The 14,929-nt window shown below is 31.6% G+C and overlaps 4 protein-coding genes across 4 annotated transcripts; 2 read left to right on the plus strand and 2 right to left on the minus strand.

The window, feature by feature from the left end:
- Nucleotides 1–178: 178 nt before the first annotated feature.
- Nucleotides 179–3,908, minus strand: LOC17883190 (ran-binding protein M homolog). The gene is made up of 10 exons (XM_006287670.2): nucleotides 3,554–3,908; nucleotides 2,152–2,298; nucleotides 1,976–2,062; nucleotides 1,839–1,884; nucleotides 1,591–1,667; nucleotides 1,315–1,477; nucleotides 1,138–1,206; nucleotides 1,009–1,068; nucleotides 823–909; nucleotides 179–716 (listed from the first exon to the last, which is right to left on the minus strand). The coding sequence occupies exons 1-10, from the start codon at nucleotides 3,883–3,885 to the stop codon at nucleotides 432–434; spliced, it is 1,353 nt and encodes a 450-aa protein (XP_006287732.1). The 5' UTR covers nucleotides 3,886–3,908; the 3' UTR covers nucleotides 179–431.
- On the plus strand, nucleotides 3,848–6,254 carry LOC17882880 (40S ribosomal protein S20-1). Its single transcript, XM_006288845.2, has 4 exons — nucleotides 3,848–3,921; nucleotides 4,850–5,073; nucleotides 5,416–5,529; nucleotides 5,924–6,254. Exons 1-4 carry the CDS (start codon nucleotides 3,863–3,865, stop codon nucleotides 6,064–6,066), a joined length of 540 nt encoding a protein of 179 aa, XP_006288907.2. The 5' UTR covers nucleotides 3,848–3,862; the 3' UTR covers nucleotides 6,067–6,254.
- Nucleotides 6,255–10,989: 4,735 nt separating this feature from the next.
- On the minus strand, nucleotides 10,990–12,007 carry LOC17882046 (NAD(P)H-quinone oxidoreductase subunit T, chloroplastic). Its single transcript, XM_006288467.2, has 2 exons — nucleotides 11,601–12,007; nucleotides 10,990–11,506 (listed from the first exon to the last, which is right to left on the minus strand). Exons 1-2 carry the CDS (start codon nucleotides 11,927–11,929, stop codon nucleotides 11,083–11,085), a joined length of 753 nt encoding a protein of 250 aa, XP_006288529.1. The 5' UTR covers nucleotides 11,930–12,007; the 3' UTR covers nucleotides 10,990–11,082.
- Nucleotides 12,008–13,284: 1,277 nt separating this feature from the next.
- On the plus strand, nucleotides 13,285–14,929 carry LOC17884532 (transcription repressor MYB6). Its single transcript, XM_006288508.2, has 2 exons — nucleotides 13,285–13,642; nucleotides 14,335–14,929. The coding sequence occupies exons 1-2, from the start codon at nucleotides 13,380–13,382 to the stop codon at nucleotides 14,780–14,782; spliced, it is 711 nt and encodes a 236-aa protein (XP_006288570.1). The 5' UTR covers nucleotides 13,285–13,379; the 3' UTR covers nucleotides 14,783–14,929.

Consider the following 14,929-nt stretch of genomic DNA (forward strand, 5'->3'; position numbering starts at 1 on the left):
TCAACTAAATCTGATAATCCAAAGTAAGCAGCTTATTACCAAAAACACATGGAATGGGTTACTCTGATGTCATTGTGTTTGATTACATCATGAAGTGATGTTTCATGAACACAACAGTGTTCAAGTTTGTCAAGTGTTCAAGTTACAGGGTGCCATATCTTGATGTGGCAAGATAGAATTTGTGTAAAAATAGACTGGACTAGATTTATTGATTCTTTAATGAATAAGCAACTTATCACCAGCTACAAAAATAAATTTTACAGCTTCAGTTCTACAAGTATTGCAGAGAAAAAATCCAATGGCCACAGGTTCAACCGTTTCCAACCATTTATGTTGATAGCTTATTTTAGCTGCTGCTAATGTCATCTGTCCAGAAGAAATGGTTCAGACTCAACCACCGTCAACAAGCAAAGCCAAGTTTGTTCCCTAAGCTAACCGGTTTTTTTTGTCCTCTTCCGATAGTAGTCCATAACAAGCTGGTGAAGCGAGGGCACTTCTCCCTGACCATCGTTAAGTAACCGCAATTCAAGACAGCCAGCCATGAGGTGTCGGAGAAGTGTCTCAAGACGAGAATGCGACTGATCTTTGTCATTTGGACTTGTAGATAAAATTGCTGCATTCACTGCGTCTGCTACTACTTCTCTTTGAGACTCTGCTAGGAAATATCCTACATTCGATTCTTCGGGGCGTTCATAGACAAGCAGGGCAAAGCAGTCCTGAAATAGATATAACAAGTCACTCAATATCTGACTTTGAAACCCGTAAATATCGATAAAATCTCCAATCCATCACAAAGGCTTAAGGTTGCAGAAGCATCAGTACCTCTACGATGTCTTGGAATGCAGTCACACCAACAAATTTCGCTAACTCCGTTCTTCCATATTTCACAGCTTCTTCTAGTGCTCCAATCTAAGTATCACACATATTTCAAGAGTATTTACTTAGAGAGAGACAGACAGTTTAACCGTGGTGGATGTGTAATTTATATATAAGGAGCGAAGAGCATACCCGTATCAATTCAATGAACTTTTGACAGTGAAGGAGAAAGCATACTTCTGACTTATCGTTCTGCAGATGATACAATTGGCGTAAGAGTTCATATTTCAATGTAACAATATGACTTATTACTCAATCTACCTGTACAAGTTGGGGATAGCAATCCCGAAGTTTAGCAAGAGCAGCATCAATCTCACCCTTCCCTATAAGCTTTACCAACCAAAGTATGGATCAGTTCAATACTAGCTAAAGAGATGTAACAGTAAAGATTTTTTTCTTTTAATTGGAGTAAAAAGCCGCAAGACTGATCAATGATACCTGTCTAAGAACTCTCCTTTCATGCAGTGCATAGGATGTACCTTGCACATCAATATTATCTTCTTCAGCTGCATTGATAGGAGAAACTATGCTCTTAGTAGCCAAGTCAAAAGCATGGAGAGTATCCTTATACCCATAGTGAAGCAAGTAGTTCTTCACAAGCCTAATGACCAAAGATGAAACTTTTAGCTACGCGGATAGATTATCACCAATCTAACAACACAAATGAAGAAACAAAGCTGCACCTCAATTACTACAGTAAACAAGTGCACTCACCCATAACTAACGTCTGGAGGTATGGGCATCATTTCAAATTCTGTATGTTGCTTATTCCTCTCCGATGCTTCATATCCCTAACACAACATAAAAAAGGGTAACAGCTGAATTAAACAATTACGCAAACACAAATCTAATCCATATTTTAAACACATATCTAATCTATACCTCAACTTTTTTAAGAGACTGCATCACTCAAGCTAAGAGCTAGCAACTCTATGCAAAAAAAGTTCTGCGGATCTTCTTACCTTTATATCGAAAGCAAACTTCTCTTGCCCAAAATTGACAGTAACCCTACCAAGATTCAGAACGTAAATGTAAAGCACATGCAAGAAACTGAGATAATTTACGGTATTAACAAACGAAGATAAGAATAAGAGCATACTCCTCGTTTTGGCTATGCACAGCTACAGTAGGAAATAGAGGACCCTTGATGTACTTGGAGACATACCCTACGAGAGATCCGTTTACCCTGGCATCAAGTAAACGCGGATAGGTCAAACTAGCAACATGAAATAAATCGGAACTAGATCTATTGATAGCAAAACAGTTCTAACATACGTGAAAAAGAATTCCTGCAAATCATAGTTTATACCGCCACCGACTGTATCACCGGTTGTATAAGTCGGACCAAAAGCTTCACCTTGTCTCTTTCCAAGATATATTTGTCCATCCTCACCATGATAGCCACAAGTGTTGACTTCCCATCTAGCCATTACAGAAGAAATACTCAGCAACAATAATATAGATCATACCTTCTTGCATAACATATTCCAAAATTTCAGATTGACCTGAACCTAGTTAAACCTAAACATAACTCACGCGATCGTATCTTTCTGAACCTAATCTAAATAGAACTAACACGATTGAAACTCAATTGAACCAAATATCAGATTGCCTTCAACCTAATCTAAGCATAATCTATTCTCAGAAGCACACTTGAATTGAACACTAAATCAAATTACTTTATCAGAGAATCGACGAGTCTACATGTTAATCTAAACACAAATTTGAAAATGAAAATCAACAGCACTGAGGCTGTCGTGCAATTCTGAATTTATCCAATTTAGTGACTCATATGATCATACATATGATTAAAATTCAGATTTTCCTGATTCTAATCAAATCTAAACAAAACTAACATGACTGAAACATTTTGCTGAACCTAATCAAATCTAAACAAAACTAACACAACTGAACAAACTTCAGACAAAACTAACACAACTGAACAAACTTCAGATTGTCCTGAACCTAATAAAACCTAAACAAAACTCACAAAACTGAATAAAACATGAGCTATTTCAGAACCTAATCAAATCTAAACAAAACTCACACGATAGAAACCAAAAACTTCAGATTGACCTGAACATAATAAAATCACACACACGATTGACTTTGTCCTGAACCTAATCAAGCCTAAACAAATCTCACACAACTGAACCAAATATTAAATTTTCCATACCCTAATCAAATCTAAACAAAACTCAAACGATACATACCAAAATTTCAGATTGTCCTGAATCTAATCAAATCTAAACAAAACTAATACAAATGAACAAAACTCAGATTGTCCTGAAACCAACTCAACTCAAACTATAACTCACACAATTCAACCAAACTTCAGGTTTTCCTGAACCTAATCAAATCTAAACAAAACTCACACAATTGAATAAAAAATGAGACTTTTCAGAACCTAATCAAATCAAACTCAAACGATAGAAACCAAAATTTCTGATTGTCCTGAACTTAATCAAAACTCACAAAATTGAACCAAATATTAAATTTTTTCATACCCTAATCAAATCTAAACCAAACTCACACCATAGAAACCAAAATTTCAGATTGCCCTAAACCTAATCAAATCATAAATCACCCAAACTTCTCAAAAACCATTACAAAACAGCTAAAAAACACACAGTTAAATCCAACACAACATCTGCAATAACATAAAAAACACAATTACCCAGGCTGTCTCGCGATCCTGAAACTATCAGTAGTGAAACCAATCGCGACACGTCCTTTAACACCAGCATCTTTAACATAAATCTCGAAATAGTAAGCGAGACGTTTACACGGTGCAGGCTTATTAGCTTGAACAACGCCGACGTCGTGACCGTGTTGGGACACGCCATTGTATTTGAGAGAAAGCTTATCTGGTGAGATCACTACAAAACCGCTTAAACCGTTGATCGTGTTTAGCTCTGTTGGTGATTCTTCTGTTTCTTCATCGTCTTCCATTGTGATTGGTTTAGAAGAGTGACGAAATTTGTGGATGAAGTTATTAGAGTTGTTCATTCAAATCACAGAGAAGAAGAAGATGAAGAAGATACGGTAAACCCTAGAATTTTGGATTTGTTGGTTATAGAAAAACAAAATTGTTCAACAAATTTTTTCTTTTAATTGTCAAAAAAATAAATATATTTGTTGCACGCAACTTTTTTTTTTTTAAATGATGTTGTTTTACGAGTTCAATCATTTCGGTTTGGTATTAATTCGGTTTTTTCAAAATTCGGATTTATAAATAATAATAATATTTGTCGACAAAAGATAATAATAATAAATTTACCACAATTTTTATTGTGGTTTTGGAATTTCGGAGCCTAATTACGAATATATTTTTTTGGCTTTGGGTTTACTAATTCTTTTATACAAAAAATAGGTTTTATATAGTCTTGGGCACGAAGCGAATATTCGGAAAATTTATGATATTTGTGATTTGTTTCGATTCGACCGAATAGTTGATTTTGCTATGAATAATTTACAGTTTTAAAAGGTTGTTTTTCGTTTTGTGTATTTAAGTTTTTGGTTGAGGGTGTAAATTGATTTTTTTTTCATTTTCTATTAATAAAAATATAAAATGGTGTAATACGGTATATAATTTTATATAAAATTTAATATATCTTGTCAACATTGTTAAACTTATCAAAAAGATTTTTAAAATATATTAATTTTAGTATGTTTAATTATATATGTTTGAAAAAATCAAATAACAGTATTTTTAATTTTTTAAGCTAAGATTTTTATAGTTGTTTAGAAAAATATTAAGTTAAACTATTTCTATTTGTTTCAAATTAAAATATTTAAAAAGTTTATTGTAGTATAGACGGTAAAATATACATTTTATTTAAATAGAGTTATAAACTTTATATGGTCTCTTTGGAGTCTCTGCTCTGTAGTTATTGGGCTGTGTATTGATTGGGCCGGCCCAACAAGCCCATTTAAAAATTAGGGTTTTCATATTCCATAAAACGTCTCTTAGGTTAAGATCCACCCGAGGGTTCTTCTTCCTTTCTTGCATCAAAAAAAGCAATCCGCCGCAAGCTTCGTTCGTCTCCTCTCCCAGGTTTCTTGACTTAATCCCAACTTTGAACATGGCGTATCAAGCAATGAAGCCCGGAAAGGCTGGTTTGGAAGAGCCACTTGAGCAAATTCATAAGATCAGGATCACTCTCTCCTCCAAGAATGTCAAGAACTTGGAGAAAGGTCTTATCTTTTTTTCACAATATAAGCTGTTTCATTTCAGTAAAGTTCAAACTAGTTTTAGGGTACTTAGAGAATTTTGAAAGTTTAGTTTTTTCACTTAGAAATGTGCCAATGTCTTTAGTATTTGAACCATTGCAAAAAAGGTTGTTCCTTTCTGATTTAATTATTCAGTATTGAAAGTTCAAACTAGTTTTATGGTACTTAGAGAATTTTGAAAGTTTAGTTTTTTCACTTAGAAATGTGCCAATGTCTTTAGTATTTGAACCATTGCAAAAAAGGTTGTTCCTTTTTGATTTGATAATTCGTGTCAAATACTGAATCTTCTTGGTTGAAATGTGATAGTGTGCACTGATTTGGTTCGTGGAGCTAAGGACAAGAGACTGAGAGTTAAAGGACCAGTGAGGATGCCTACCAAGGTTCTTAAGATCACTACCCGTAAAGCTCCTTGTGGTGAAGGTATTGTAACATTTGCCTCAACATTTTGTTTCTTCGCCAACATTAGGACCTTGAGTTTTAGTTTTGGAACTACTCCTTTTGATTTCTTGGAACAAAAGACATGTTCTTGCACTAAAAGATTTGGCTTTATAATACCATGTAATTGTGCTTAATTCTGTTTTCTACTCTTGTCTCAAGAATTTAGGACTTATAACATGTAATTGTGCTCAATTCTGTTTACTACTCTTGTCTCAAGAATTTAGGACTTATAACATGTAATTGTGCTCAGTTCTGTTTACTACTCTTGTCTCAAGAATTTGTAACATGTGATTGCGCTCATTACTGTTTTCTACTCTTGTCACTCCAATTGTCTTTGACATTGGTTGAGATTCTTAACGGTTGGTTTTTGTAACAGGAACCAATACATGGGACAGATTTGAGCTTAGGGTTCACAAGCGAGTGATTGATCTCTTCAGCTCTCCTGATGTTGTCAAGCAAATCACTTCCATCACTATTGAACCTGGTGTTGAGGTTGAGGTTACCATTGCCGACTCTTAGATCACAGACCCTTCTGTTTTTTGTGCTTCTTTCAAATTCTCTTTCATGAAACTATCTCTTTCCTCTGGTTCTTAACTACACTTAAGAGTTGGATAAACAAATGTTTTGCTGTAGTGGAAACCTAAGTTCTTGTTTTTTTCTTTGTTGAATAGAGTTTTGAAGATTTTGATATTACAATTACTTGCTCTCCTCGCAAATTAAGATCCTTGGACCTTTCTGATTCTATCATACTCCATTAAGAAGACAACTATGTTTTCGAGTACACTTGTCAACAGTCTCCACGGTCTCACTTCCATGAACCATCTCTCCAGCATCCTCAAACCTCTGTTTCTTAACCTCCATTGGAATGACCAATTACACTTGTTGGACTATGAGATATTTGCCATTCTGCATCTTCATCTGCTAAAGAACACATTTAAGACATCACATTGTTTACATACCATTCAAGATGAATACATTGAATTCACTCTCGTTCGTATCAAATCATTACCTCCTCCACGTACATGTACATCCATCTGACCAGCACTGAACTCCCAATTATGTCCGCTTTCTTCTTCTGAAAGATGCAATGAGACAAAAACAGTTAAAAAATTGCATTACAAATAATAGTAGTAAAGCTTCAGTGATCAGAAATAACAAGCCTTGTCTCTCTGATCTTTGACAAGTCCAAAACTTCAGTGATCAGAGCCATCATCTTCATCTTCTTCAACCTCAATCTTCAAAAAATAAAGCCATAAACTTAGAAATCCATTATTTATTTTTCTTGTTCGGCTCAGTTTGGACATTGATCAAGTGCATTCATGGTTTAATATGGTAACTAGTTTAACATGATAATTATTCATTTAGAATAATAATATATGAGTTTAGTACAATACTATAATTGTTAACACGATAATCGAATAGTTATCAGCTAGCAATGATGTTAACATTTTCAATAAGTTTATTCTTATTGTGATAACTTTGTTGTTTAAACATTTTTAGTATGTTATGACTTCCACGGCTGCCTTCATGGAATCTTCCAAAACACCTTATGACCAAATTGAATTTGGTTAGCTGATTAACTTTTGTTTTATTTTGATAACATTCTTAACATACTAACCAATGAGTTAACTCTTCCAAGCTTTCGGTTATTTGCTAACAACTATGTTTATTTTTTTCAGTTAATTTATTTCTTACCTTGCTAAATTTGATGTGTTAAATCTTTTAACATATTCAGATATCTGAGCATATAAATTTAGATATCTTAGGACACAAAAACCCATCTAGTTTGTTAGGATCAGTTTAGTCATTTTTATATTATGTGAGGAGAGAGAACTAAATACTTAATAATGGAAGGTACAAATTTAATTTTTGGTTCAATCATATATATATTAATACCACTCAATGAAAAATTCCAAATAAATTCACTGAATGAACATATCATTGTCAACAACGACTCTTCTCTTCAATTTGTTATGTAATTTTAGTTATCTAACATATTCATTAAGTAGTTGGCGGCTGATAAAAAAAAATTAAAGCATTCACTAATTAAGAGATGTTTTTATTCCTTTTGATAGAAAAAAAAAAGAGATTGTCTTATTCAATAAAAGAATTATTTTGTGTCTCCTCCTAAAGATGTGTACAAATTTTGTGTAAACTCAAGTCTTTGCGAAAAGAAAAAAAAAATTTATGTCCAGAAATTACTAGGATGTGGAATGTTTGGTTTAAGGATGTTGGGATTTAAAATGTTTATGAAGAAGGTAATCTAAACCATGCAAAAGAACTTCTTTAACTAAAATGTGATCCGTTAGATCTTCTTTGTCTCCTGTGGATTTGGATTTTTTAGAGAATTGATTATAAAAGCAATTACCACACCATTCACTTCAGGTAAGATCCAATTTTACTTTATATCCAAGAATTTTCAACAGAGGAAAATGAACTTTCATGTAAGATATATTTTTTGAAGAATATTTAAAATAATATTTATATTATTTTGTTATTCATAATCGTGATTTAAAATTTATATATTTGTATTTTAGAATTATTCTTTACAGAATTTATATAATGTTCTTGTAAATTAAGAACTTATTTTTGTAGTATTTTAAAATTTATATAGCATATTTTTTAAACTACTTATAAATGATGATATTTATTAGTGAGCATTATCTTTTGTTCTGGTATGGAAAAAAATCGGATCATATGTGATACTATATTAAGATATGTATCATATCATAAACAAATCTATTTTGTTTACCCGTTTTGATATTTTTAATGATTTTATCTTTATTAACGTAGTTTAAGGTAAGTTATAATCTTAACCATTCATTAAAGAAACTGGATCGACGATTGAGATTTATCTAAAATATCTGAGAATTAATTATTTTTATATTTTATCATTTTAATTTAAATATCTAAAATATATGTGCTTCAAAATACTTTGAGTCATCTCCAAGAGCGTTTGTTTACGTCTATCGACTGCTACGCTTGTGCTGAGGATATATATACTAGTTAAATACATCGCTATAACCACTTGAATTTTTGTGGCTGTAGTAAAAATTTTTTCTATAGACACGTTTTTACAAGACTATTTATTTATTTGCAATCTCTTATATATTACTAGATAAGGACCCGTGTAAAAACACGGATATTTATGTTTTCACATATGAATTAAAATTAGAGATTGCCTATGTTAAAATTTGGAAAATCATAACATTAAAAGAAATTTAATCAATATTAATTGAATATCATATTTTCTAATATATATTAGGGCCCGTCTAATAGACAGGTTATTTATTTTCAAAATAAGATTAAAATTAAAATTTTATTGTAACAATGTTATATCCAAAGTAATAAAAAAAAGGTAATTTTTTAAGTTAGTCAATTTCTTTTTGTTGAACAAAATTATTTATGTATCATACATATTTAAAAATCGTTATTAAACATTCATTATAAAAATCTAGTAATGTTAAATTATTGATCACCAAAAAATTTGTGAGCTATTCACCATTTTAATAATATTACAATTACTAATTTTTTCAGAAAACTTAATTTATATGTTATACCCTAAACATGATTATACCATTATCCTAAAACCTGTTATTTCCTAATTTCCAGTTTTTTAAAAAACTATTCTCGCATATTTTTTTACTTTGGAATTTATTTTATTTCTTAAACTTAATTAATTATGACAAAATTTGATTGTAAATTTCTTATAAATTTATTAATCCAAAAAAAATAAGTTATAGTGTCCTTGAGATATGCATTAAGAATTGTTTTTAAATATGAAAGTATACAAAATTACATATTTGAAAAAAAATATTTTAGAAATTATTATACTACGAGTTATAGTGACTTTTTAATCCTTATTTTAAGTTAATAATGTCTCTTTTTAAGTTCCATTTTATTCACCCCTTTTATTCGAGCCAATGAGATTGCACTATGACATATTACATTTAAATATAAGCTAAAAATTATAAAATTATAACATATTAAAAAAAAAGTAAAAATAGTTTTTTTTGGACAACAAATTTTTCATTCAAATCAAACGATTAGATATGGGATAGGCGCGATCGGACAAAACCGATGTGCTAGAAAACTAGCAATTGAAAATTTTCCTACAAATTCCAAGCAAACAGCACAAAAGCAATAGAAAAAGGGATAGACAAGAGCAATCCTAACACTCTGGCAAATAACATTGTCGTAGAGTCATTTATTAAAAACATTTAACTTTGTATAAATTGTAAAAACATTTAATAAACACATTTATTTTGTTAAACCCATAATCTCGTTTAATTGTACCATCTAAATCTTAATTCTCTTTTATAAATTGAAACAAATAAATTAATTTGTATAAACTGTGTAATCTAAACTCTACTCTTTATTTATAAACCTAAATCGACATAAAACCTTGTTAAATTGTAAAATCTAAACCACAATCCTCATTTATAAATCCAGGCAACCATATAACATGTTTAGTTGTAAAAACTAAATTTTAACCCATCATTATAAACTAAAATCAACATATAATCTCGTTTAATTGTCAATATTAAACTCTATCTCTTTGATAAACTCAAACCAACATAACCAAAAATTAGGTTTAATAATTTAATTATAAGTAAGAAATTCTGAATATATTTTTTGTTTTTGTAATTTCTATTTTTATCTTATTTTTTTTACAAAATTAGATGTATGACATTACGGCATTTAATGTTTTACTTGACATATATCACAATCATGTGAGTTAGTAACTCGGAAAACCAAGTTTTACATAATAATAATTTTTGAATTAACATTAAAAAATCCATTATAATTAGGTATATTTTTATATGTATTACCTATATATGTAGAATTTTTTATGATAGGTTTATAAATTTAATTTTAAAATATTTAATATATCTTAAATTAAAACACATGTGAATTTCTTATCGATACAATTGATACAATTGACACATGTCACATTAATGACTAACTTATATTCTAAAAAATATTTAAATATTACATAATATTCGTGATAATGCAAATATTTTCAAAAATTAATTTATAGTTGACTAACTGATTGTATTTTTTTCTTTAACCTAATTTTATTAATAATGTTATTTTTATAATTACTATCCATTTTTCTTTAAGATTACTACTAAGTACTAAGTAACTGTTAAATTTCCTGAATTTTTATTTTCTTATTTCTATTTTGAAAATATTTTTTTCTAAAAACTAATTTATATAATTTCTAATCACTAATTATCTGACACGTGTCAACATCTTATCAATTCAATTAACACGTGTCACGATCTTGTTAATTACTAATTTTGAAAACCCAACTTTATATAAGAAGACTAGTTATAGTAGACTTTTATTGTTATAAGTTCATTCATCAGTATATATTTCATCATGGAGTACTTAATGCATATTATAACCCTCACAATATCGCTGAAAACGTATTCAAAATGTTCAAATTTGGTTAATTCATATATGCTATATATAACCTTATAAGTGTTATTAATCTTCCTTCTACATATGCATATACACAAAGATCCTCACCTAGTAAGAAGGATCTTTGAAAACAATCACAAACACTATACAACAAACAGCGAATAATATGATGAAAATATCAAACGTGAGAGCAGTCATTGCTTGATCACTAAGGTCCATGTTCTTCCCACCTAACCTGTCTACCATATCAGGTATTGATTCATAACTCCTAAACTCTTGCTCTTTTGGATCCTCAAGCTTCATTCTCATCTTCTCAGCTTGACGACTCGCTACTTCTTGAGCCAATGTCCAGTCATAGAACCTACGTGTCTCCTCATCGCTCAGAACATCGTAGACTTCTCTTAGTTTCATGAACTTGTCTGAAGCTGTTTTAAGTGGTAATGAAGTTGTGTCTGGATGATACTCTTTTGATAATCTCCTGTAGGCTGATTTGATCTCTTCTAAGTCAGCATCTGATGAGACACCTAAGAATCTGAAAGTGATTATAAAAATTACAAATTATGAATTAGAGAATAAAGCAAAGGCATGTTGTAGTAATTAATGAGATTCTTTAGTTTTTGCTTAACTGGTAATGAGAATCAAAAGAGTCTTTGATTAGTTCAGCAAACTTTTCATCACTGAAGAGATTGGTTTTGTCATCTTCAACTGATTTAGTCGAGTTTGATCCTCCTCCGATCCAGCCTTCGTCCGGGCTTTCCCAATGGATTCTTGTGTCTACTCCGGGAGACGGTTTTGGCGGTTTTTTCGGGCCTTGTGACGCGTAAATACGCGTCACTCTTCTTGATGTTATCTTTCTAAATGCTCTAGGTTCGTCTCTGAACTTTGTGGTGTTATGGATTTTGGGTAAGAGAATAGTACAAGACGTTCGAGCATAAGTGGAAGTTGTAGAAGCCATGGATTTGTGTTGAAGATGGTTTGTTCTTTCTTTTCTTCTTCATGTTTTTTTGGTTTCTGTTACGCCTCAGAGACTTGTCTTACGGCCTCATGATATGTGTGGTCTGAAATTTCTTTTATATCTTTATTGTCTTCTAGTATCCAATAGTAACAAACTACCAAACAAAAAAGAACATTGTCTCTGTTTGATCTTTATGTAAATTTGTACTATAATCTTAAACATTCAAATAACAATCCATTAAACCATAGTAACCATTAAAATCATAGTCCCATGACCATGATTAGTACTGTTCTATCTAGGCATGGGATTAAAAACCGAACCGAAATAACCGAACCGATATTAGAGCAAATGTTTGGACTTCACTCCTCAAAAGGCCACCTCTTCACTCTTATGTTCTTCACCTAAAAGCCCATCTCTAAACCCAATTTTGATAAAAATCAGAGTTGGTCACTGAGTTGAACTTGGAATCAACTTGAATTTACTCACCATTTGTTTCGACATGACCAGTTTTGATCATGCTCTTTTATACTTCAACTTTGATTGTAGATGTTTTGAAGTAGACCATTTTTACCTCCATTATAAACACCATGAGTTCCAAAACAATTATTTTTAATGTAAGCCTCTCTAATAAATAATTGATCGAGTAACGCTTGAGACGAAACTATATAAGATGCTTTGGTCTCGGACCTGAGGGGATGTATGAGTTTCGGTCCAGAACCTCTTTGATTATTCAAAAAAAAAAAAAACAATTGAATTTGTAAATGTTAATATTTACAAATGGACCAAATTTTGTTTGGCATCTATAATAATACATGTTAAAAATGGTGTTAAAACTTTTGCTCATTTTTTCAAGTCATCAGAAGTCCTTTACTCCAACCACAAAAATCCCACCTACTCACAACCAACATAACTAATTTTGTTTTCGTTTGTTTTGGGTCACAAACTAATTTTGTTAAGCTAATAAAACATCAAAGCCATAAATCTACAACCATCTTGTAATCAAGATCACAACTCATAACCTATAGCCATAATCTAAAACAATCAACTCCCAAAGTAAAATATATTTGTACTTTCTCTTTTGTATAATAAGGGCACATTCAAACAAATTCAAGTAAACTTTTCAATCGCTATATTTTTCTTTGTATTTGTCTCAACTCCCAACTAAAATTATAAATAGAGAAAGAGAACAAAAAAAAACAAAAAGCAAAATCTAAGGAAATTTTTAAAATAAAAGTATAGAGGAGACAAGAAAAAAGAAAAGAAGAAGTTTACTTACTTACCTACCTAATCTCCCACACACAACACAGCAAAGCACAGCCTCACTTTATCTCATATAGTCACATGTATGTACCAAACTTAGTCAAAGTCACATCCTTTTTTCTATATAACCCAAAACTCACACATCTTCTTGATCTCTTCCCTCTTCTCTTCTTTCATCATTCTCTTCACCATGGGAAGATCTCCTTGTTGCGAGAAAGCTCACACAAACAAAGGAGCTTGGACTAAAGAAGAAGACCAACGTCTCATCGATTATATTCGTAATCATGGTGAAGGTTGTTGGAGATCTCTTCCTAAATCTGCTGGATTGTTGCGTTGTGGTAAAAGTTGTAGATTGAGATGGATTAATTACCTTCGTCCTGATCTTAAACGTGGTAATTTTACTGATGATGAAGATCAAGTCATCATCAAACTCCATAGCTTACTCGGTAACAAGTATGAAACCTTTTCTCCTCTCTTTCTCTCTTTTCTTCTTTTATCTTTTCCCGGGAAAACAAATTTTAACTTTCTTGGAAACAGAGAGAAAATAGAAAACAGAGTACTTACTTCTCTTCTTCTTTTATCTTTCTTTCTCGGGGGAAAAATTTGAACTTTCCTGGAAATATAGAGAAGATATAAACTGGGTTTCCTTTATTTAATCATCTCTCTTCTTCTTTAACCTTCCTGGGAAAACAATTTCAACTTTCTAAGAAAGAGAGAGAAAATAGAAAACAGAGTACGTCTCTTCTTCTTTTATATCTCTTTCCTTGGGGAAAAATTTGAACTTTCCTGGAAACAGAGAGAAAATAGAAACTGGGTTTCCTTTATTTTCCTTATATCTCTTCTTATTTTAACTTTCACAGGGAAAAAAATTTCAACTCTCTAGGAAACAGAGAGAAAATAGAAAACAGAGTACTCTCTTCTTCTTTAATCTTTCCCGGGAAAAAAAATTGAACTTTCCAGGAAACAGAGAGAAAATAGAAACTGAGTTTCCTTTCTTTTCGTCATTTCTCGTCTTCTTTCAACTTTCCCAGGAAAAAAAATCTCAACTTTCTAGGAAACAGAGAGAAAATAAAAAAAACAGAGTCTGTGTATCCTCTGTTTTTGTTCTTCAGTTTCACTAAGTTTTGATTTTGTTTTTGTATCAGATGGTCATTGATCGCTGGAAGATTACCCGGAAGAACAGATAACGAAATCAAGAATTATTGGAACACTCATATCAAAAGAAAGCTTCTTAGTCATGGAATCGATCCACAAACTCATAGACCAATCAACGATACCAAAACGACGCCGTCTCAAATTGTTATTGTTGATCCGGTTCAAAACGACGCCGTTGAGTACTCTTTCTCCAACTTAGCCGTTAAACCGGAAAATTCCTCCGATAACGGAGCTTCAACCAGTGGCACGACGACTGACGAGGATCTCCGGCAGAACGGGGAGTGTTATTACAGTGATAATTCAGGACGTATAGAGATTAATTTGGATTTAACTCTCGGGTTTGGATCCGGGTCGGGTCGAGTAGTCGGAGCCGGGTCATCTGCTGATTCAAAGCCGTGGCGGGATCAGGTGATGGCGGCGCGTTTGTCACTGTTGTAAGAATTTTTACCAAACCGGTAAAACAAAAAAACCCAAAAAATTGGGTTTTTAGATTTTTTTTTTCTTTCTATTTTATATATTTGTGTGTATCGTTTTGGATAATTATAGAAATTATTTACTTCAGTTTATTTGATACTTTTTTTTTTT

This window comes from Capsella rubella, unplaced genomic scaffold (genome assembly GCF_000375325.1).
Source record: "Capsella rubella cultivar Monte Gargano unplaced genomic scaffold, Caprub1_0 scaffold_6, whole genome shotgun sequence".
Classification (NCBI taxonomy): Eukaryota; Viridiplantae; Streptophyta; class Magnoliopsida; order Brassicales; family Brassicaceae; genus Capsella; species Capsella rubella.